Source organism: Diospyros lotus, chromosome 12, assembly GCF_014633365.1.
Source record: "Diospyros lotus cultivar Yz01 chromosome 12, ASM1463336v1, whole genome shotgun sequence".
Taxonomy (NCBI): domain Eukaryota; kingdom Viridiplantae; phylum Streptophyta; class Magnoliopsida; order Ericales; family Ebenaceae; genus Diospyros; species Diospyros lotus.
In genome coordinates, this window is record NC_068349.1 from 4,145,118 (window position 1) to 4,168,175 (window position 23,058).

Genomic DNA, 23,058 nt, shown 5'->3' on the forward strand with positions numbered 1-23,058 from the left:
TTTGAGAAGAAACGATGACTGTGAATTTAAGATTGGAGGAGATGAAGAGATGTAAATCTAAACACGAAAGGGAAATCGTTAGAATAAAAGAGATGAAAAGAGTTTTAAATTTAGAAACGAAATAGACGAAGAGAAAATTGGTTTAGGAAAAACGAGAAACAAACGAGAAAAAATGTTATTAATAAATTTGAAGTAGGGGTTGAATGGTAGAGAAAATCTTTAAGATGTGTTCTAATGTCTAGTATAATTTTAAAAAATAAAAAATTTATTTTTTATTCACTAATCTAGAAAAAAAATTCATTTTGAACACAATTTTTAATATTTTTATTCTATAAAATATTTTTAAAAAATTATTTTTTTTTCACAAATTAACAAGGCGTTAACCTTGTAGGAGTTTTTTTAAGCTCCATTTCTCAAGTGTGATAAATATTGCATGAAAATAAAATAAAATGTTATTAATATATTTTTATTCTATAATGATACGATACGTTTGTTTTTCCAAAAATAAAATTTGGACATTAAAATTAGATGAAGTCTCAATATTCTTTACTTTCGATTTTTTTTGTTTTTACATTTTTAAAAGCTAATAAATATCCTTTTCAGGACTTAACATTGTGACACATGAAAGGTAGTTGGAGATTCTTAATTAAATTAATCTGTCATCTAAGTGGGCCATTTTATCATGCTCCGTCCAAAATTTTCATTTTAATGTTTGGATGCATGTGATAAAGTTAATATTCTTATAATAACTTCACTTTCGTCCCCCTATTCTTGGAGATCCAAAATTTTAAAAAATCATAAAGAATCAAACAAAATAAACCTAGAAAGGATCTTTTAACACGATTCCCTTCTTATGCTCACGTATTAGTTCTTGACAAGGAGATACCAATATTATCAAACCATTCAAATATGTTTGGAGAATAATGAGCCATAATTGATCATGTATTCTTATTATTTTCATAATTGAGAATGGAGAAAAAGTATAAATCAATGTGTAAGCACCTTCGCCCGGATATTCCAACCGCCCGGTCTATCCGAACGAAAGCGTTTACAGAAGGGAAAGAGAAATAAACATAAGATAAAAATACCCTGGCATGCATACATACGAAAAATACAACAGCGAAAACAAAACAATATACATGCACGCCCACAAATACCTTACTGAAACAACAGTCAAGGAGTATATAAAATATACAGACACTTGTGCCAATAAATAAAAGATACGAGGAACAACCGGGCACAGTAAAAAATGAGAGTCAGAACTCCTAACAAAACATCAAAGAAGACGGGGGCAGCTATCTGTACATCCTACCGACACGATTGGCTGCTAGGTGGCGCGATCCTCGCCCTCAACTTTTGCTTTACCCTTACCTGGAATGATGGAAAGCAAGGTGAGTCGCAAGACTCAGCAAGTTTATATGAAAAGCAAGGCTGTAAATGAAACAGAAGAATAGATCACCCCAAATATAAACCCATATGTACATACAAGCCATGTGATGCAACAATGCAACAGTGCCGCATAATAAAAACACATACCGGTTTTTGGGGTTCACATAAAACACTTGGCACCCAAGTCCTCTACCAATCTGCCGCTGCCCTGAAAGGCAACATAGATCTTCAACAAACCTGTGCACACTGTCCCGGGTCGGTACTCCCGTCACCCGTATCCCTGCCGATACTCCCGACAGCCGAGCCATAGGCTCCCTCGGAACGGTATTCTCTTCTGAGAATTAAATACTATCAGTAACCATGCAATGCATATAAAATGCAATGGCGTAATGAGCATCAACGTGATACAAGGCGTCCATACATCCAGGCATCAGGCCATGCTCCGCCCATATAGTAAATCACACGTGATGCATATGCCCGTGCTGGATGCAACCTGACTAATCTAGAATGTCCGTGTTCAAACATAACCAAATCATGATAATCCCAACATGCAGCCCGTACCCATGTGCATACCAAACCATGCAATAAGAATAAAACATAACCAAGCATGCTATAATCACATAACGGCAGAGCTAGTCAGTAGTGCTTGGCACCGATCAGCGGTCAGTGACTAGTAGAGACCATCTGACAGCCTAAGATAGACCGTACGAGAGTCACACTGTCACCGAGTCGTCGATCCTTGCCCCCACTGCACAACCGCTTAGCCTATAAACAAATGAAAGGCCAATAATACTACCCGAACAGCTAAGAACCTAGCCCCGGGTGAGTACAACATCATTCCCACAGGCTTGGGGGTGGCACGAACCCCCGTAGGCGACCAACGAATAAAACCCTCGAGACCAATTTAATAAATTAAATTTTAAAACAAACCGTTTAAAATTCCATAATTTATTATCAGCCGAAACCAACGAAGGGAGATCAAATAAATTGATAACGACAGAATCGACAATGAGGGTATAAAGAACTTGCCTTTCCGAATATAGCCTTAGACTCGATTTGACCAAACGTGGTCAAAGTTATATAAACTGTAATATTTCAATTATTGACAAAATTAATAAAATTTGGGTTTAAATAAAATTTCGACCGCAGAGAATATTAATTACTAGCTTAGCCATATACTTGAGAAATTAAATCGTTGATTAAACTTGATTTAATCAAAATTTCCACCAAATTAATCCAAATTTTCAGCTGGCGCACGCACTGCTTCTTTCCAACTTTGCTTACTGTTTTGATACAAAAAGAAGCCCGAAATCGAGCTTAAATTCGATCAAAAAAGAGTGGAGGGAGAGGCACCATGTGGCAGCGCTGGGGAGGCCACCGCCTCCTTCAAAACGACGTCGTTTCGACGTCCTTGGGTTGATTAAAATCAGCCCAAAAATCAGCCCTCGTCGTTTCAACTCTTCTTTGTTTGAGCTGCTCTGATGCACAAAAACTGGAAGATCTCTTTTGTCCAGTCTAAAACAAGTGTGTAGAGATTTTTGTCAAGTCATAGGGGGAGTCTCAATTGATTTGTACATCCTTGATTTAGTCCAAATTGAGATTTGTAAGATTAATCTATGAGGCTGTTTGGCTTAGCGGTTTGACCGCGTATAAGCCATTTATGTAGCGAATCCACGCGTTTGTGCTTAAGTGTTTGGCTTAGGATTTTAGCTTATACGTTTTGCCACTTAAAACAGTGCTATACCAACGTTTAGCAAAAGCTGGTGCCCCCCAGCTTTGTCAGAAAACGCTACACAGTTGACCAATAAAAATACTATTCTGCCCTCATCTTTTCCCATTATTTTCCCTGTTTGTTCTCTTCTCCATCTTCCCTTTGTTTCTGGCGATTACTGCCGCCGCCATCGTCGCCCCTCTTCCAGCTTGGCTGCCACCGTCGCTATCGTCCAGCTGGGTTGCCGCCGTCGCCGTCGTCCAGATCCACCATCGGCCGCTGTTCTTCTTACTGTTCTTCTCATTTTCTTGTCGCTGTGCAGCGCTGTTCTTCTTGCTGTTATATATGTTATATGTATTATATATTATATGTATATATATATAACACAAAATAAGATATATTATTATTATATACAACATATATAATATATAGTAATATTGTATTAATATATTTTTAATAATCATGTATATTTTATTAACATTTAATAATAAAAATTTACATCATGTCTATTTTAGTCTTTTTATCAATTTTTAATAACTTATCAGCTATTTCAAACCAAACACATAAATATTAATTGATAGCTTAAAAGCACATTTATCCAAACACATTATTAACTTAAACGCTATCTAACTTTTAACTTAAAAGCTATGAAAAAAATCGGTAAGCCAAACAGCCTCTATATCTAATTCTCGAATCTCAATTCAAGAGTTCGAAAATAACTCTGCACTTGATAATATTCAAATTTAAAAATTTAGAAAAAAAAATCTAAAGAATCCTAACAAATCACAAAAAAAATTCTAAATATCTTGTCTTTTCTAATTTATAAAAGGAACATTGCAAGTAAAATCATATGCCTATAAATCCTAACAAATCACAGTATTAATTTCAAATATCTCGCCTCTTATAATCTATATATAAAGAGAATCCCCTGTTGGTAAAATCATAAGATTGCAAATTTATTATTACTTTTTCTAAGTCTCATTGTTAATTTGAATATCAAAGATTATATTGAAAAAACAAGCACTACCCATTTTTATAAGTATTCACCTCCAGATAAAGTCATAATAATCGGCACCTTAATTTTATCATCAATTCTCTTTCAAATAAAATAGGGTAAATGCTAACAAATCACCTTGTTTTGACTATAAGGCTACTAGGGTTAGAACTGCTTTAAACATACTTGGCAGGTTTAAAAATAGTATGTGAAGGGTAGATTCAATTTGTTTGAAATAAATATAGAAGAAGAAGAAGAACCCATTTAAATGATTTAATTTTTAAAATATTATAATGTCGAATTATTTTTATCATATTTTTTTTTTATATAACTACATTTTATACGAGATCGTAGAAATCTTTCATCGGCCCATGCGTGAAGTCCAATAATAATAAAATAATTGTTTCACCTTCCAGAATCCTGATTGGACTGATTCTCAGTTGGGTTTGGGCCAGCCACATTGCGCATTTAGGCCCAAGCCCATGCTCAAATAAAGCCCACCATCATTGCACGTACTTGTCATGTGACTGGCCCAGAAAGTATTTAATACGATCTTTTTCTTTGTACAGTTCACCGGGGAAAAAACAACAAATGGTTTCTCTGCGTTTGCCGTTCTTGTTTTCTCAGCCCCCAAAGCCAGCAACCAACGGCCGGGCCCATGGCCGCTCCGGCTCCTTTAAGGCCGCGACCGTCGCTTACTCCGCTATCGCCGCTGCCGTGGCCACCTCCCAGAACCCAAACAACCCGTTTGTATAAAATGCCTTGAATTTCTGGCTCTCTAATTTCTCACCCAACAGCAATCGCGTCTCTCTAGCTTGGGCTTAGTTTCGCTATGCCTATTTTAAGATAGTTTTAGGTGGCGTTTAAGTTAATGAAGTATTTAAATAAATATATTTTTAAATTATCAGTTAAAAATTATGTATTTAATTTGTAAAAATTGATAAACTGTTAAAATGTTGGGAAAAAACTAAAATAAACATGGTATTGAATAATATAAATAAAATTTTAAAAAATATTAATTTTTAATAAAAAATTATAAATTTATAATAACATGTTGATAAAGTATATATAATTATTAAAAATTTATTAGTACAATACTTTAGGTATAAATTTAGATTTAATTCATACAAATCTTCACATTATATAAAATTCCTTATTTTTATCAATACACATCAAGTATTATGGAGGAGATTCGGCTTGCGACGCTGGGCTGTGATAGTGACGAGGAGAATCATCCAGATCCGACGACAAAAAGATCAGGCTTGCGACGCTAGGTGGCGACCACGATTGTGTCTTCGTTGAGATCCAATGATAGCGCTAGGCACTAGGAGGTGACGACGATAATTGTTTATGGAGGAGGAGATTTGACAACGTCGATAATGAAAGAGGCGCATTAATGGAGGAGAAGATGAGAAACTAGAAAGAGTAATGGTATAATAGGGATTGGAGGTATAAATATTAGAAATGCAAGATGGTAAAATCGTAACTTTCCATTGTAATTTTTAAGAGAAAAACTTGAGAAGTTTGGAAAATTCTATTCACAGCTCATATTATTACTCTTCGTAGTCTATTCCTCCAAAATTCATCAATATTTTTTAAAAATCCTATTTTACCCATCAAATCCACAGCCATCTGCACCATTTCTCTCACACACCCATCTCTCTCTCTCTCCCCCCGAATACACACACACACAAACACACCTATTAATATGTGATTCAAAATGGTTTACAATTAATATTCCTATTTTCTGATTATGCGAAATTTAGAATTTATTTGAATGTCTTTGCATTTTAATTAGAGATGAAATGTTACTGATTTAATTAAATCAATGGCTTATTGTCTGTTTTTATGTGAGCCATTGATCTGTGTCATTCTTGATCCAACGGCTAAGATAAGAAAGCTCATTCATATATATTCAGCATTCTATCTCTCATGTGCATTCTGACGAAATGAAAAGGAGTTCCCGAGAGCTCCAAGAAACCCTAAGCTTCTGATCATTCTTGCTGGTCTGTGTGTTAGATTCTCTCTCCATGAAATTTCGATAAGTGGTGTATGCGAGAGGTCTGATCTTTGTGAGAGTGCTGGTTCACACCTGGTATTGTGTATTGTGTACTCTTGGTTTAGCATTTGATTTGGTGGGTTTTGTATTTGTTTTTCTCGGGTTACTTTACTATCTTTTATTTCGTTGTAATCAAAGATTGTAAATCATTTGTTACGTTTCATAGTGGATTGACTAGGGGTTTATAGTCCCTGCCGTGAGTAGAATCTTTTGATCCAAACACGTATATGGTTGTGGTTTGTTCTTGTGATTTCTAGTTTACGTTTTCTAATTGTTTCTTTGAGTTCGTGGTTTTGCCGAGTTTTTGTGGTGTTGGCCGATTGAAGGAAAACTCAACAACACCTATATATTAATGGAAAATTTGTATTAAAACAGTTGGAGTATAGCAAAGAAGAAGAAGAACAGAGACTTAGGAAAGGAAGAAGTATGGGATTATATTTTTTCTCTCTCCTGTTCTAATAGTTCCTAGGCTATTTATAAGCCAAATGAGAACATCAACTACAAAAATAACAACTAAAATAACTGAATAATAATGCAAAAGGATGTGGCACCATGTGGCACAAAATGTGGAAATAGTTATCTAAAACAAACTACAACTAAGCCAACTAAGTCCTATTTCTAAGGAAGCAGTTCTCCCCTAGTATGACCTATTTCCCATGAACATATCACACACGCACACACATATGTATACACACACAAAAATGCATGGTCGCGGTCATAGTTGTGTGTGTATATATATATATGTGTGTGTGTATATATATATTTATCTATGTGTGTGAGAAGATCTGTGCTTCCACTGCGGCCATGTATCCTACATTAATGCTCAAAAAACGAAGTCTTAATTGAACATTTCAAATTAGAAAACATAAAATAGAAAATAAATGAACATAATCAAATATGAACTTAACCATATTGCTGAAATACTAGATCAACCCATCACCATTAGTTGACCCCCCCTACACACACACTCTTTCTATGTGCGATGGCCGACCCATCGGGAGGGGGGAACTATCGAACCGCAGGGTTCGGGGGTTTCTCAATCCCCCGAACCTTGCGGTTCGACGGTTCCCTCCTTCCCCGATGGGTTGCCATTACTGACTCACCACGGCAATGGCGGTGCCAACCCATCTCGGGACCATTGCACATAGATAGAGTGTGTGTGTGGGGCTCGCCTAATAGTAGTGGGTTGATAGCCATGGCGGCCCCCCATGTCTGTATATATATACACGTATGTGTTTGTGTGCATGTGTATATGGTGTGAGAGAGAAAGAGAGATGTGAAGCAATAATTGGGGGTGGTCAGAGGAGAGAGTGGACTGTGGGGGTAAAATAGAAATTTTAAAATTAAGATAGAATTTGACGGAGTGTGGACTGTGAAGAGCAATTTTTTGGGGCCGCGAATAGAATTTTTCGAGAAGTTTTGCATTAGTCAAGGTTTGCAAATTGAATAATTTTCCCCAATCTTGCAATTCGATTTCTTTGTTGTGGTTGCCTTGTTTGGTTTTGGTGTGCCTATAGATTCTTTAGTATGTATTTGATCAATCTTTATAACAAACAGGATGTTCACTTTGAGGGCAAGAGCGGTCCATTTAAGAACGATCACCTCAAAATATTCTTTCTCTTAAGGATATTCTTTGTGCATGGGCCCTTTAAATATTTTTTCTTTTGCTTCCATTTTAGCCTTACATGCTTTCTCTAATATCCCTGCCCCTGTGCCCCGGCAAATAGTATCTTTGCACTTTGCCCTATGCATTGGTGATTCAAAATTTATGCTAGAAGGACTCCGTACCGAGTTTTGTACTGACTTATTTAGTAAGTATATATAATTAAGAACAAAAAAAAAAAAGGTGTCCTCATTGCATGAGACGCTTGCTCTTGCAAGGGTAGTACTTTTTGTAATGAGCCACCCTCTTACTCATATTGCTTTTATCTAATAATTTGAAAATTAGATCGGACCGTGAACTGAATTATTAATTGAATTACGAGTTAATTGATCCGATCAATTAGATCGGAATAATCTGATTAAATGATGTTATATATATATATATTTTATAATTAAATAATATATATTTAGAATACTAATATTCTATATATTATTATGAAAAATATTATTATTAATTAATATTTTATATATAATTATTATATATTATTAAAAAATTAATAAATAATTAAAAAATTAAAAGTGAGTGATGGAGTGAAAAAAATCGATATCAACCCAATTCCTGATTCACCAGTCTAACCATATTTTGACCGATTTTGATCGAAATTAAAAGACATTCAAAGTCAAATTAGATAGGATAGGCCACCAATTCCTGATTTAACCGGTCCAATTGGCCAAGCCTATCCAATTTTTAAAACATTACTTTTAACCAAAGAAAACTATTTCCACAACTCGAAGTTATGACCTTTTAGTCGTAAAGAGCAACCTTGCCGTGCTTGCTAGGGCTCACCTCAACTAGGAACAAGGTGAAGTCAATTATTTCTTAAGAAATATTTTTCTCATTTTGTAGCTTATTTATTGTATCATAATTGTTTTTTCTTATCCAACTGCCATTTTTCAGCAGGTTCACATCACAGTTTAAAGACGAAATACAAGATTCCTCAAGGATCTATTATTGATCTCTCAAGGGGAAAGGGAGTATGTGCTTCGGACAAGTAAGAAAATTTACTTTAAAATTATTTCTGTACGTAGTGTCCACATTAAGCATTACTATATAATATAAAAAATGGCCATTGAATGAGGAGTGGGTGTAATTGTAATCCATGCATTAATCACAGTTCGACTTACACCTCTCCCATTGCTGGGGCTTTTTCCTTCTGATGTACCAAAGCAATGTATAGGTTTCATGACTTTAAAGTTCAAACAGAAAGGACTGAAAGATTATTGCTATCCAAAACCGATTACCTAACACAAAATTTTATCAACAAATTGATCTTGTCTTGCTTGTAGAAATTATAGGCTATGAAATGATTTAGTTTCTCTTCTCATGTCATTCAGCTGTAGCTTCGTCGTGTGAAATTGTCATCATCAAGTTAAAAATGACAGGAAAAGTAACTAAAAGGTCATTGAAATTTGGGAACATCCTGCTTGTACACAAGCATGGAGATCTATGTGAGGCCTTTAATCAAGCCTCATAATGATGAAAGAACTGACTCTAAAGGCTTTGTGGATCCAAACTTTTTACTTTACTACTAGTTTGATTCTTGATACCAGTTTGCCATTGCTTGATTATTTCAATTGTATAATGGAATGTAAGGAGGATCGGTGCTAGTAAAGTTATTTGCTTTCATTGTTGAAATTTCCATTTTTGTTCGGGCTATTTGTCATCTATTTTAAAGCAGTGAAAATTCACCCGAGTGCTGGTCTCTTCATATTGTGTACAGCAGAGAAATGTTCTGTCTAGTCTAGATTAACTTGATTTTCATTATACTGTGTAGTTGATGGAAAGGAGGTGGGTAGCATTCAGAGCAAACTTCTATGTCGATCACTTCTGGATCTGTATATCGGCGATTAGCCATTTGATCGGCAAGCCAAGGACGACATTGAGCGCAAGTTGGTTTCTGTCATTCAAATGTAAGCTTCCTGCTTCCTGGTAATGGAAAACCTTTGGAAGCATTTGAAATTTTTTATCTAGGCATTGGTTTATACCAGTTTTAAATGGCTTTCGGTCCTCATTTTTTCCCCTCTCATTTGAACCCTTGTGGGTTGTTTATGTCTATTCAAAAACATGCAAATTGTACGACTTTGTCAAAATGCTTCTCGTTCATGGATCCTATGCTGTTCTTCTTTCCATACTGGTGCTTCAGGGACTGTCAATTTTGTCTGAAATAATTGCAGAATACCCTCTTCAATTAGGTCACTTCAGAATCCAAAGAATCCTTTCTTAAGAAGCTGTCCTTACCGTAATATACATTTCCAAAGATGCCTCAAAATGGTGAACTGCAGAAGGCAACAATTTCAATGAAATCATAACAGAATTAACAATAGGAATGGTAAGAAGAAGTTTTTGGGAAGAAAATCATAGAATCCCGTAAATTAAAGGCAACTATGAAAGGCCTCGCAGCATGGCTTACTGTTCTTCTTCTTCTTCTTCTCTCTCTCTCTCTGGACTGTTTTCGGCTTTCGGCCTTGGGTTTGGCCGTAAAATCAGCGTTGTTAGTGGCATCGGTCTTGGCTGTTTGTTTGCTGGTAGGACATTGCAGGATACAAAATCAACAAGGACTGATTGCTTATTTTTTAAGTGTAATGGTTAACAGGATCACGCTACAAGATATTATGCATTTAATCACGTCTTTTGCTTGGTTAATTATGGAAAGATAGACACAAGATAATACAAAAATGGCCAAAATACCCCAATCATAAATTTTTAAACATTTATACTTGGAGTCAAAATAGTCATTTTGCCCAATATCCTATCCCATTTATTATCTCATTTGCATAAACATATATCAAACACCGGATAATTTTTATCTATCAATTTATTTTGTCATCATATCCCACAAATCAAATGAACCTTGAGTAAATTATGACTAACAAATTATTTAGTGGGAATACTGAAGTTCTAATTTTTTTTCTAAAAATTAATAATTATTGAAAATAAAATACCCCAATTTCACTAGTTTGTTCCTTGGTGTAAATTTTGTACAGTGGTACGTAATTAATTATTGCCTTACAAGGTGATTAATGTACAAGAATTATAAGCACAATGGTTTGCAACTGTAGCAAATAACTTGCGATGCAATTAATGTTTAATTTAAGAATTAAATTACTCTCTCGAAGAGTACTTTGGAAATGTGGGAATCAACGGCTCGAGGGGGACAGTGGGCTGTGTAGTAGAAAGCCTTGGCTACTGTGAGAAACGTTTGCTTGATCCAACGGTCCACACCGTCCGATGACGGGCAGATCACCATCTTCACCAGTTCTTGCATGTCCGATTCGATCTGCATGCTTTCGTCGCATTTATCCTTATCGTGCACCTGATCACATCAGGAAAAAATAAAAAAAGAAAAAGAAATTATTAAAAATAACTAAATTAAATTAAAATTTGGGTCGAATAATAATAATAATAATAAATATGAAGTGCACCTGGTTGGGGAGTTGGCCTTGTTGAAGACGACGAAGGCGGTGACAGACTCCATTGGTGAGGTCGGAGAGCCGCTTGCACTGCGCACAAGACAACGCCTGCGATACCTCCTCAGGTTCCCACCGGCCGCCGCACAATGTTATCGTGCGCACTAGGAGCTCTGCTTCCCTTCTCCCGCTCATCATCCACGTCTCCCACTTTAATAACACATAAATTAATTAATCAACATTATCAAAATCACCTTAATATTTGGTTTAGGGGTTGAAATGATCCCCTTCATTTATATATATTAAATCTGCAGAGTGATCATTTCGACCGCTCGGCCTCTACGTTGGCACATATTCTCAAGACTAATTAAATATTATTGTTCCTGAATTCTTTTGTACGGATGAGAAGCGGCGGTGGGAATTTAATTAGCACTCACAGCGTGGCGGAGGCGGCGGCGGATGTCTCTAGCGTGCGCCACCGGAGCGTCCAATGAGATCTGGTTTAGGGTTCCGAGCAGTGCGCCGACCAGCCCCAGTTGTTGGCCTGCTGCTCCTGCAATTTTCTGGCGTCTGCATGCATGCACAGTGCCAAGCACAGGCTATCAATTATTTACTCTGATCGGAAATGCCAAGAGATCTGATTTGTGGGGGTGAGGAGAGTTTAATTATTAAAAAAGTATTTAGTAAATTAATATATAAATATCATAAAATAGGATTACAACTAAACGTTGAAATAACATTTTGGTACTCCAATAATCACATGCATGTTGTAAAATATAACAGCTTTCGGTGTCTTTAAGAAGGGTCCCTATTTCATTTTTGTTTCTGATTAATGAACTAATGGTGATGACGTAACGCTTACACATATAATTGGTGGTGAATGCATCATATATTACGTCATATATTATTATCATATATTACGTCATGAGTTTTGGCACGAAAATTGAGCTAGGTACATAGTAATGAGTGCAATTTTGTTCACCCCGTTAACGGAGTGAACCTAATCTCTATTAGTGGGGTTAAAAAAATAATCATGTTTTAAAATAAAAAATTATTTTTAGTCATTTTTTAAAAAAAATCATTTTCAATCACTCAAACAAATTAATTGTTGAAAACTGTCACTTTTCAGTTTTGACTCAATTTTAACCCTGTCAATTATTTTTGTAAGCCTGTCATTTTTTTATAAGTTCTAATCCATCCAATTTTGATCCTGTCACATTTTCAGTTAAATTCTAAAAATAATTTTTTTTTAAACATAATTAATTTTTTTTGAAATAATTTTGTAATTTTTTTTCAATTAAGGAGTTATTTTTTTAACCCCACGGACAGGGGTTGTGTTCACCCCGTTAAAGGGGTGAACAAAATCGCACTCCATAATAATACCTAATAGAAGGATTGGCATTTGGCAAAACAGAGAAGAAAATGGTAAAAGGTGATGAATAAATTAAGGGTAACAATATATATTTTACTTTTTTTTAAACAAACCCTTTAAACAAATAAAAATAAATAAGAAGTTTTTAACGTTAGATTTGAACTATTAAAAATTAAAATTCAAAATATCAAAAATAGAACTATAACTATAACGAAAACTAATGGAGGATTAATTGGAATTTACCCTTAAAATAAAACAAAAAGAAAAAAGTAAAAGTATATACCTGCCATTAATGGTCACTTGTGGAAGGTGATGATGATCAATCTCACTTCTGAACTGACGAAGGAAGCTGCTTCTCGTCCGCTCGTAAATGGAGCTTCCCTCTTCCCCAAAATAACACCCGATTGCCTCCATCAACGCCGTCGTTTTGGCCCATGCAAGTCGCTCCTTTGACCTCTCTGGCTCAAATATAGAAGCCGCCGCCAAGTAATAAGCCAAAAGCAGACTTCTTCGGCTCAACCCGCCTTCGCCAACATTCCATTCTTTATACCATCTGCACTATATATACATGTATAATGTTAAAAATATATATTATATAATACAAAACCTGGTATATATATATATATATATATATAACAAAGGGGTGTATTATAAATTTAATACAAAATACCCTTCATATTATTCAACATTATCTGTTGACGTACCTCTGCATGCTGTCCCATTCAAGCTGATGCATTGCCTGGCAATTATCGTAATCCAATTTCGCAAGCTCCAGATAGGCCGCGTTGTTAACGTACGACATTCTGCCATGAATACTATCAAATTAGTTTTGGAGAATTAGCCGATTCGTTCCAAAATTTTATTTAAATTTTTAATATTTAACATTCATTTAAACCACTGTCTGACTAATCACCTTCTTAAAATGTTCAAATCCAGTGAATTTATGTAACATTATTATTATCATTATATCCTACATGAAACAGTTGTGTCATTTTCTTCTTTGCAAACTTCAAGACCCTTTTTATTGGAATGTCAGCCTCATAATATGTATACTGTCTTTTGCCTTTGTTCATGCATATATCATCATCAACAGTTCGATGTTACAAATAGGAAAATGATGAGAAGTAGAAGGTGATCAGATGGGTGCGTACGTATACGTACCTGTACAAGGTTTTCCCTATCCAGACATCATTTTCGCCGCCGTATTGCTCCAAATAGAACCGTGTCTCCATACGAGGCAAGCTGGCATACCATGGCACTTGAAGCGCATACTCCACCTGTGCTTCATCCATCATTAATCCTCAACCATTTCATTACATATCCCTTCCCCAAACCATATTCCAACAAATATTTTTGGCTCAAAATTCATACCAAATCAAGTAAATAACAAAATATAGTGTAGTTCCATTCATCAGATTTCATTTCAACGTTTATATTCAACCTAATGTGAAAATTATATATTTTTATCCTTAATTCCATGGTGGAATGATCCAACATAAAATATGGTAACAGGCAGGCAGCAGGATGAAAGATAGGACAAGGACTACTACAAGTTGGGTCCAATTCATGGATGATTGGACTTGCTTAAGTCCATTTATTACTTTGAAAATCCACCAAGCACACTCCACTTAATTTTTGGAATATACCAAATTAATGCTTTTATTGTCTGACCCGCCTATTGTCTCTATCAGTAACCCAAATTTGACTAATTTATTAATTTCTTTTTAATAAATTAGTCAAATTTATTAAAAAGATGCTCTTACTCTAAAAAAGCTAATTTATTGCAGTTCGATGTTGAACTAATTGATTCTTAATGATGCTCTCACTCTGAAAAAGCTCGTCTTTTCAACTGGGTTGCTAGCTAAAGGCTACCCCGAGTGTGATTACTGGTCCTTAATTAAATTAACTAATTGAAATGATCGAATAAATAAATTTAATATCTATTCGAGCTCCATATATATATACGTACCTCGCCAGGTAGGTCCTTGGTTATTATCCATTTATCTAGAATCTCGCGGCTGGCTTGTTTGTTTCTCAGGAATTTGCATGAAAATTTCTTGGCAGCCTCCAGAATCTTCTCTCCTGGGAATACAACTTGTGAAGCTCTATAGAGATTGAACATCCCAGTCACTGCCTGCGTCGACTGCCCCGCGAAGCAGAAGAACTCTCCGCCCTTCTCAAAATTCCGAAACACATCTGTATAATATATATAACTTATATAATTAATAATTAATATCACATTAAAGGCATCAAAATGAAATTAAAGAGCAGAAGCAGCTTAATTAATTAATTACCAGCAGAAACATGGTGGCCGTGTAATCTCAAAAGCCGAAAACCCATGGCCGTGTCGTCGATATCATGAACCAGAGAATTCCTTGCCCAGCAGATCCCTTCTTCCGTCCAGTATCTGATGAAGTTTCTCGTTTTTTTACAAGATGGATAGAACTGTTATTTTCAGTGATATATATATATATACATATGCATGTAATTAATTAAAATTAATTAATAATACCTGTGGACATAATCAAGAAGTTTTTTAACCTGGGGCTGGAAAAACCGGGAAATTCCAAGGCGCTCGAGGCGATCGACGGCCCAAATGCGCTCGAAGAGGTCGACCGGGTACACATTGGGAACTGAAACAATCACTCTTCTAGTTAATGATAAAGATGACATTTGAAGGAAAAAGCATATATATATATATACATATTTTATTTTTTTGGAAAAAGCAAAAGGCAAAGTACATTACAGATATACAAGGAAGGGAAAAGAAAAGAAGAGCTTTAGACCTGCGCCATTGAAGTTGTCGACAATCTTGCTTAGATAAGTGAAGCAATTGTGGTCTTTAGTGTGGATGAGGGCAAACGCAGTGGAAGAGGGGGAGAACAAGAAAGACCCATCTGGGCTCTGCAGCTTGAGAAGCTTTTCCCATTCCAGGCCTGCCATTCCCTCCAAGCTATGGAGTAGCGTTGTGGGCACTGTGTGCATTATGTCCTTGGGGATTCTGCGCATCATAATTACACGCCATGGCATATGGAAAAAGCTATGAGTATGATTGATTTGGCACCTGCAACATAATGTTCTTTGCTTTTCTTTTCTTATTTGAATGAATTCATGAAAGATAAGGTCCCTTTAGCTTCAGTTATCCTCTACCTAGCTAGCATGATGGAAAAGTGGCTAACATCATCATTATTATCATATATGAAGTGTATATATATACACACATACAACTTTCATATATATATATATGTAATTATAATCGATCGTATTAAACTAGCTACTACGTACGACCTTGTGAGTTTTAGATTTTTTCTGGCGTAGATCTCTTGCAACACTGGAGAATCCTCTGGAACTTCTATTCCCACCTTTCTAGCTATTTCAATCAACGAAGGAAAAGCCACTTCGAAGCCAATGGGCATGTGCTCGGCGTTCTCATCTTCAAGTTTACATATATTCTCTTTGATAAATAACAGTCCTGAAACAATAGAGATTACTTGCTAATTAATTAACAGCCAGCCGACATGAGGACTACCATATTGTCTATATACATATATAACCTTTCTGGGATTTGTGTGGATGAACGTTCCATGATCTTAAGGCGATCACGCTGGCCAAGGTGTTGAGGATCCGATCGTGAGCTTGGAATATGAACGGGTCGCCCCATGACCCATCGGGCAGCTGATTATTGACAATCCATTGAAGGCTGGCGGGGAACTGAGGGCGGCCACCGCCATTGATGTCTTCAACTAAAGCAACCCAAGCAGTGTCATAAGCCGATGCGCTTGTCTCTCCGTCTTCCATGGAATCCAACATTGATTTCACAGAACCGACAAGTTCCTTAATTCTCTTCGACGCCGACACCTTCACATATGCATTATATATCTATATTAAGCAAAAGCAAAGAGAACTAAAGTTGGATTTTGAAGGTTTCAAATTAATGAAATTAACTACCTGGTCATCGTCGAGAGGTGATTCTACTTGTACGTCATCGTCCTCCAAAATCGGGTTCCAGTTTATCACTGGCAGATCGTTTTGGAGAACATCTCTGCGCTCTACAACAGACATATATATGACATATTTCGTCACCTTTTAATCGTGTATTAAAAAAATAATCCAAAAAACAAAATACAGATATATATATATATATAAATAAATGTACTTTCTGTACTAGGTCTGTACACAGCTTTGCATTGCAGACGTACGCCCAGATTAGACTGTTCATGTTTGGGCCCGACCCAGCAAATGCCTGCCAGAAAATTGATCTTAGCGACTAATAGTACTTCTTCAGTTCTTTTCTTGCTAACCAATTCAATTGTAAATGTATTAAATTATATATTATTTTCTTCTAATTACGAGAAATTAAATGATGATGCCGTGCTTTAATGAGAGAATTACTGATGTGCCATCGAGTAAGTTATTCGTGGAAGGATAAAAAGCTAATTATTCCGCCATTTCCAGGAAACAAAGGTGTTTTTACAGGAAGGAAGGGGCAAGGCGTGCACTGACTGAAATAAAGCAATATATTCTTCTGACTGACTGAAATATATAAGTGACAAAATCGATACAGAAGATCAAAACGGGGTGTGGCGTCTCATTCCATGATCTTATGCTTATACGTACAGTCTTGATCTTCTACTCACGTCGGACATTCTTATCTTTGGGTGCAAAGGTGAAAACCCTCAGGACATTTCTTATCTTACCCCGACGTGGACGTGTCAAGCATGCATATTGTCAAGCATACATATAATGTACAGTCCCCCCCCCCCCCCCCCCCCCCCCCCCCCTCCGCCCGCGGGGGTGTACCACCCCCCTGAACACAAGCAACCCAAACATGCGGCTACTTTCTGCGTTTCCGGCCTTGAAAAACAACATTTCTAGCTGAAACAAAGCTACGGTTAATCAATCTCTTTCACTTCCATTGATTCTTCAAATTATGAACAAAAGAAAAACAAGAACTTACGTGTCCAAGAAGAAAAGTAGAACCCAATATAATTAACATACCCAAGAAAGTTTTTGAATGTTTGGCGGCAGACGATACAGCAATACGGTCTCCGGAGAATCCGACCGGAAGGAGATAAGCAGCCTGAGAAGACATCTTTGTGCACGCGGGCTTCTTCGTTAATTGTTGGGTGCCTTTTGCGGCTTCCGTTTCTTCTTTCGATATCCTTTTGCTCGAGAGGAGGAGCCGCTTTAAAGGAGCGAGATGTAGAGGAAGAAGACGGAAACCAATTCCCAGGAGATTCCGGCTAATGTTCCATGGGATCCTCCAAAAATATGAAAGTGAGGAAACTCCCTATTTGTTTTCCTATTCGCTTTCGCACACATTTTGCAATTTTCCAGAGAATTAATTACACTTTTTCCCTTTTAATTTGCTCATCAAATTAAACTATGAAAAAAGCTATTTGTACAGATAGGGGTGTACAAATAACTTTACAAAATTATTAAATGATCAAATTATCCCTGTGTTCAACCCAACACACTTTCTTTCTCGCCTTGCCTCACCTCGCCTCTGCTCTGCTCTCCTCTGTCTCTCTCTCGCGCTCGCCTCTGCGCCTCGCCATCGCCCTTGCCACTGCTCTCTCCTCTGTCTCTCTCGCCTTGCCTTGTCTCTGCTCTGCTCTGCTCTGCTCTTCGCTTCTTTGTCTGTCTGTCTCTTTATCCTCTGTCTCTCTCTCGCGCTTGCCTTTGTGCCAAGCCATCGCCCTCGCTGCTACCCGCTGTACCTCGGTTGGTTTGGGTGGTCGCCGGTTGCTGGAGGTTACAGTGGTGAGGAGATGAGGTGGCAAGGCGTAGAGGTGAGGCGACGAGGAGGCGAGGCAGGAGGCGATGAGGTTGCAAGCGGGTGGTGAGAAAGGGAGAGAAACAGAATAAGGTGAACAAATTGCGATATATCGTAATTTTTTAATGTCAAAATCTTACAATATATCATGATTTATCGCGTATGTGAAGGGGTTCTGTGAACCTCTTCTGTAGGAATAGCGCGACGCTTAAACTATATATATGTGTGTGTGAGTGTGAGTGTTTTCAACGTTCCATCGCTTTCAATTCAGTGAGAATCAATTATTGTATTGGACCTTTTTTGATTTGATTTACAGGTTAAGTAATTAACAAGTAATTTAATTTGCTTCTCAAACGGCAAATCAAATTCCAGCTGCAAATTTCCTCACCAACACATGCCTTTGTCTAGCCAATATTTAGTGTCACTAAAACTGGGTAAATATGCATGCACTTAGTCGAAATTTTTTTGCTACCCGTGAGCACATTGAGAAGGGGACGTGAATTTTGTGGAGAGATCTACACACTCACCTCTCTAAGCTCGTGTTGGGTACCATATTATTACTCGATGTAAACAACATAATAATTTTATTTGTCGAGATGTCTCGACTCTTAATTAGTGTTTAAAAATTTTTATATTTACTGAATTTAATATTTTTTATCACACAAAAATAAAAATTCTTAGCCAAAAAAAAAAAAAAGGTGATATATTTGTAAGATATGTGTACCCTTTAAAATTTACAATTTAACAAGAGGAGAGCTAATAGGCATTTGGAATGTTCAGATCCGTTGCAGCTTTAGGCAAGCATTTGGATGTCTTGTTTATGACTTTTTTTTTTTTTTGGGTATCATACAAATACTTTCTTATTTATACTCTTTTTATATTTGTTATTATTTATTTAAATTACTCAAGTAATGTTTATATATTTAGACAATATTTGTTAAAATGAGTAAGATAAAATTATATCAAGATAATTTATCTGTAAAGTCTAAGATAACTTATCCGAATTGGGGAAAGATAATTAAATTTATCAGAAAAATTTAAGATAAAAATATCATAACTTCTTTTTAAATAAATTTAACAAATACTATAAAAAATACTTTTTTATATCTTATTTTTTTTCCGATCTATATCTTAATTAACAAACACTATCTTATAATTATATGCATATATCGTAATAGAACCATAATACAACATAAAATAGTACAAAATTAACTCTTTTTATAGTATTAAAGTTATATCTTTAATTGTAGTAAACTTAACTCAAAATAATTCTAAAATGCCTCATCTGGGGTCTCACCCGAGTAATAAGTATGAGACCGTAAGTTCGAAGATTCTTGTAATATTAATAATCCTACCAATTAAGAGAGTCATTCTACTGATTAATTATTCTAATTTCTCAAAATTAGTATTTATATTTCATTATTATTTTTTATAAGTTGATGATTTTTCTAACATAGAATTTATAAATTTAACAGATTAAAGAGTTATGACATCATTAAGATCATCTTAATATACTCTAAAATAATAAATAATCAGATATTCAAATTGATTTCTTGTGATATGGGCAAACATACCCCATGCGGGCACAAGCATCGGTCTTGAATATTCACAATCTAAACAAATTAATTTCTTCATTAATCAATAAAAAAATTCAAGCAATCCCATTATTTTGATCGCAAGGGTTTAAGAAGATCTATAATTAATATTGTAATAAATTAAATTAATAATCATAATCCTTTATTTATTTTATAATATTGATTAATTACGTTTTTGATAACATTTAAGAGTTTAAACGCTATCAAATTTATAATCTATCTTAACAACGTTTGAGATAAATCCCCCCCCCCCCCCCCCCCCGCGGGCCGCGCTTTTCCAAATAAGTTTCTAGGAACTTTTTGTATTGACTAGGCAATTTAGTGATTTATCTTCAAATAAAACACATATTTTCAGTCTCTATCATTCTTTATACCTTTACATTTTGTCGCTAAACCCATCTTCAATGGTTGCCTTCTGTCAATATCATCATTTCCTCTATGTCGATCACCATCGTCCATAAAAGTAAGTAATCTTGATAAATTGTCCCATGGCATAATTCTGTTGATAAAGAAAGTACACTTTACAGTGTTGTTTTTTGGGTCTTTAGATTCAATGTTTGAGTTCTGATTAGGGGAGAAGCTTAACAGTCAAAGCGATTGTGAAAGTTAAAAATTATTTGTCGTCCTCAAGTTTGCGGCGGGGCTAGGGATCGAATTAGTTGCTGAGTTTTTTGATTTACATCTCCTGCTGATATCGTGGGACTAAATAGCGAGGACGCTCGTGATGATACGTTAACAAAAAAAAAAGTAATCCTAATAAATTTTTAAATAATTTATCGTCATCCCCATTGTCCGTACTGGAGATTTTAAATTAAATAAATAAATTAATTAATGTTATGCAAGCTTGGCCGTATTAATTTAAATAATTTAGCACCATGTGTGGTCGTGGGGTAACATATATACATATTGAAGCAAGTTGAAGGCTAGTTAATAAGTATTCTAAAGAGACCTCTTTGTCCTACTTCCCTCGAAACAAACTACAAATTGTGGGAATCATACCAAACACCAAAGCAAACCTCACGAGGCATCTTACAAAAGCATAACTTCTTAGGATTGGTATGATTAATTATAATTTTATTTTTAGTCTCTTTCTTTTGTTTTGAAATGTTATAATCTAAAAAAGAAATTTAAAACAATATAACAGAACAAAATTGACTTGAGACGAAAGGTTTAAGGCTTATTTACTTGTGAAGAATGTTTTATATTCTTCATTTTCAATTTTCATCTCTACTTTCACGTTTTTATTTTTATAAAAAATTAAAAAAGATGAAAAAATATATTTATTTTTGTCAAATAATTAAGGGTTATGAATCTGAGAACGAATAATGAATGTGAATCTAAAAATGAAGAAGATGAAGAGGTCTATAAATTTGGAAACGAAATGGAAACGACAAAAATAAAAGAGATGAAGAGGGTTGTGAATCTATAAACGAAGGAGATGAAGAGGGTTGTGAATCTATAAACGAAGGAGATGATGGGAAGGTGGTGGTAGGAAAAATGAGGAGTAAAAGGGTAAAAATGTTAGTAACAAATTTGACATAGGGTTGAATGGCTAGAGAACATCTTTAAAATGTTTTATAAAATGTATTATAATTTTAAAAATAAAAGAAATATTTTTTATTCTTCAATTTAGAAAAAAAAAATCGTTTTGAACACAATTTTTAATTTTTTATCTCTATAAATAATTTTTTTAAAAAAATTATTCTTATTTTATATTTTAATTCTAAATAAATAAAATGAGGGTACAAAAACCCAAATCCTAGAAGATTATTTTTGAGAATAATACCATAATATATTTTTGTAATTATAAGTAAGTTATAATGATGCGTTCATTTTTTAGAAAAATAAAATTTGAGCTTTTAAATTAGACGAAGTCTTAAAATTCTTTACTTTCAATTTCTTTATTTTTACATTTTTGAAAACTAATAAATATCTTTTGTACAACATAACCGACACATGAAAGCTTGTTAGAGAATCTTAATTAAATTAAGTATATTGTTTTTTATATTTTTAAAAGCTAAAATGTTTATACGACTTAACGTTATGCCTCATGACACGTCAAAAGTTGTTAGAGATTCTTAATTAAATAAATTGTCATCTAAGTTGGCCATTATACTAACTTCACTTTCGTCCTCTACTGTGAAACATCCTTAATTTTGGCAAAGAATCAAACAAAATAAACCTAGCAAGCATCTTGTAACACTCTTATGCTCACATATTCGTTCTTGATAAGGACGCACCAATATTATAAAATCATTAAAATATCTTTGAAGAATAATGAGCCACAACTTTCTATATATTAGGTTATATGAAAATAAAAATAAAAAATAAAAATAATATACGAAACGAGAGAGGGTTATGCGACGTAAGAGAAGAACCTAAGAAATCAAGAAGTTGCAAACCATCATCAAGAGAGACTAGAGGCACAAGTGGACAAATCTTGAAAATAACTTTAAATATTTGATAATATTCAAATTCATAATTTTGAGAAAAAATATTAAGAATCCTAATAAATCATAATAATACTTCTAAATATATCGTCTCCTGTAATTTATAAAAGGGATCTAGCAAGTAAAATTATGCAACTACGAACTCATTATTAAAAAAATATTGAGAATCTTAATAAATTATGAAAATAATTTCAATTATCTCGCCTCTTATAATTTATATAAAGGAGATTTTTTACAATTAAAATCGTATAATTACAAACTATTATTAATTTTTTGTAAGTGTTATTACAAATTTATGTGTCACTACTATTACAAGCCCTCGCCCATTTTTATAAGCAGTCATTACTTGGGTTAAAACTTCTTTAAGTAAATATACTTGGCGAGTTTAAAAATACTATGTCAAGGGTAGATTCAATTTGTTTGGCCCATGCTTGAAGTGCAATAATAATAAAATAATCGTTTCTCCTTCCTGAATCCTGATTGGACTGATTCTCAGTTGGGTTTGGGCCAGCCACATTTGCGCTTATCGGGCCAACCCAAGCCCATTCTCAATTAAAGCCCACCATCATTGCACGTGCTTGTCATGTGACTGGCCCAGAAAGTATTTAATACGATCTTTTTCTTTGTACAGTTCACCGGGGA

General features: G+C 35.0%; 1 protein-coding gene across 1 annotated transcript in view; it reads right to left on the reverse strand.

Annotated features, from left to right (window-relative positions):
- Positions 1-18,291, reverse strand: part of LOC127786787 (ent-copalyl diphosphate synthase 1) — a 32,250-nt gene extending 13,959 nt beyond the window's left edge. Inside the window, exons 1-4 of the mRNA XM_052314444.1 lie at positions 18,095-18,291; positions 17,594-17,838; positions 16,752-16,838; positions 16,544-16,644 (exon numbers count right to left, since the gene is read on the reverse strand). Of these exons, the coding sequence (XP_052170404.1) occupies positions 16,544-16,644; positions 16,752-16,838; positions 17,594-17,838; positions 18,095-18,291 (630 nt within the window). The remainder of the gene's footprint in view (positions 1-16,543; positions 16,645-16,751; positions 16,839-17,593; positions 17,839-18,094) is intronic.
- Between the last annotated feature and the right edge of the window lie 4,767 nt (positions 18,292-23,058).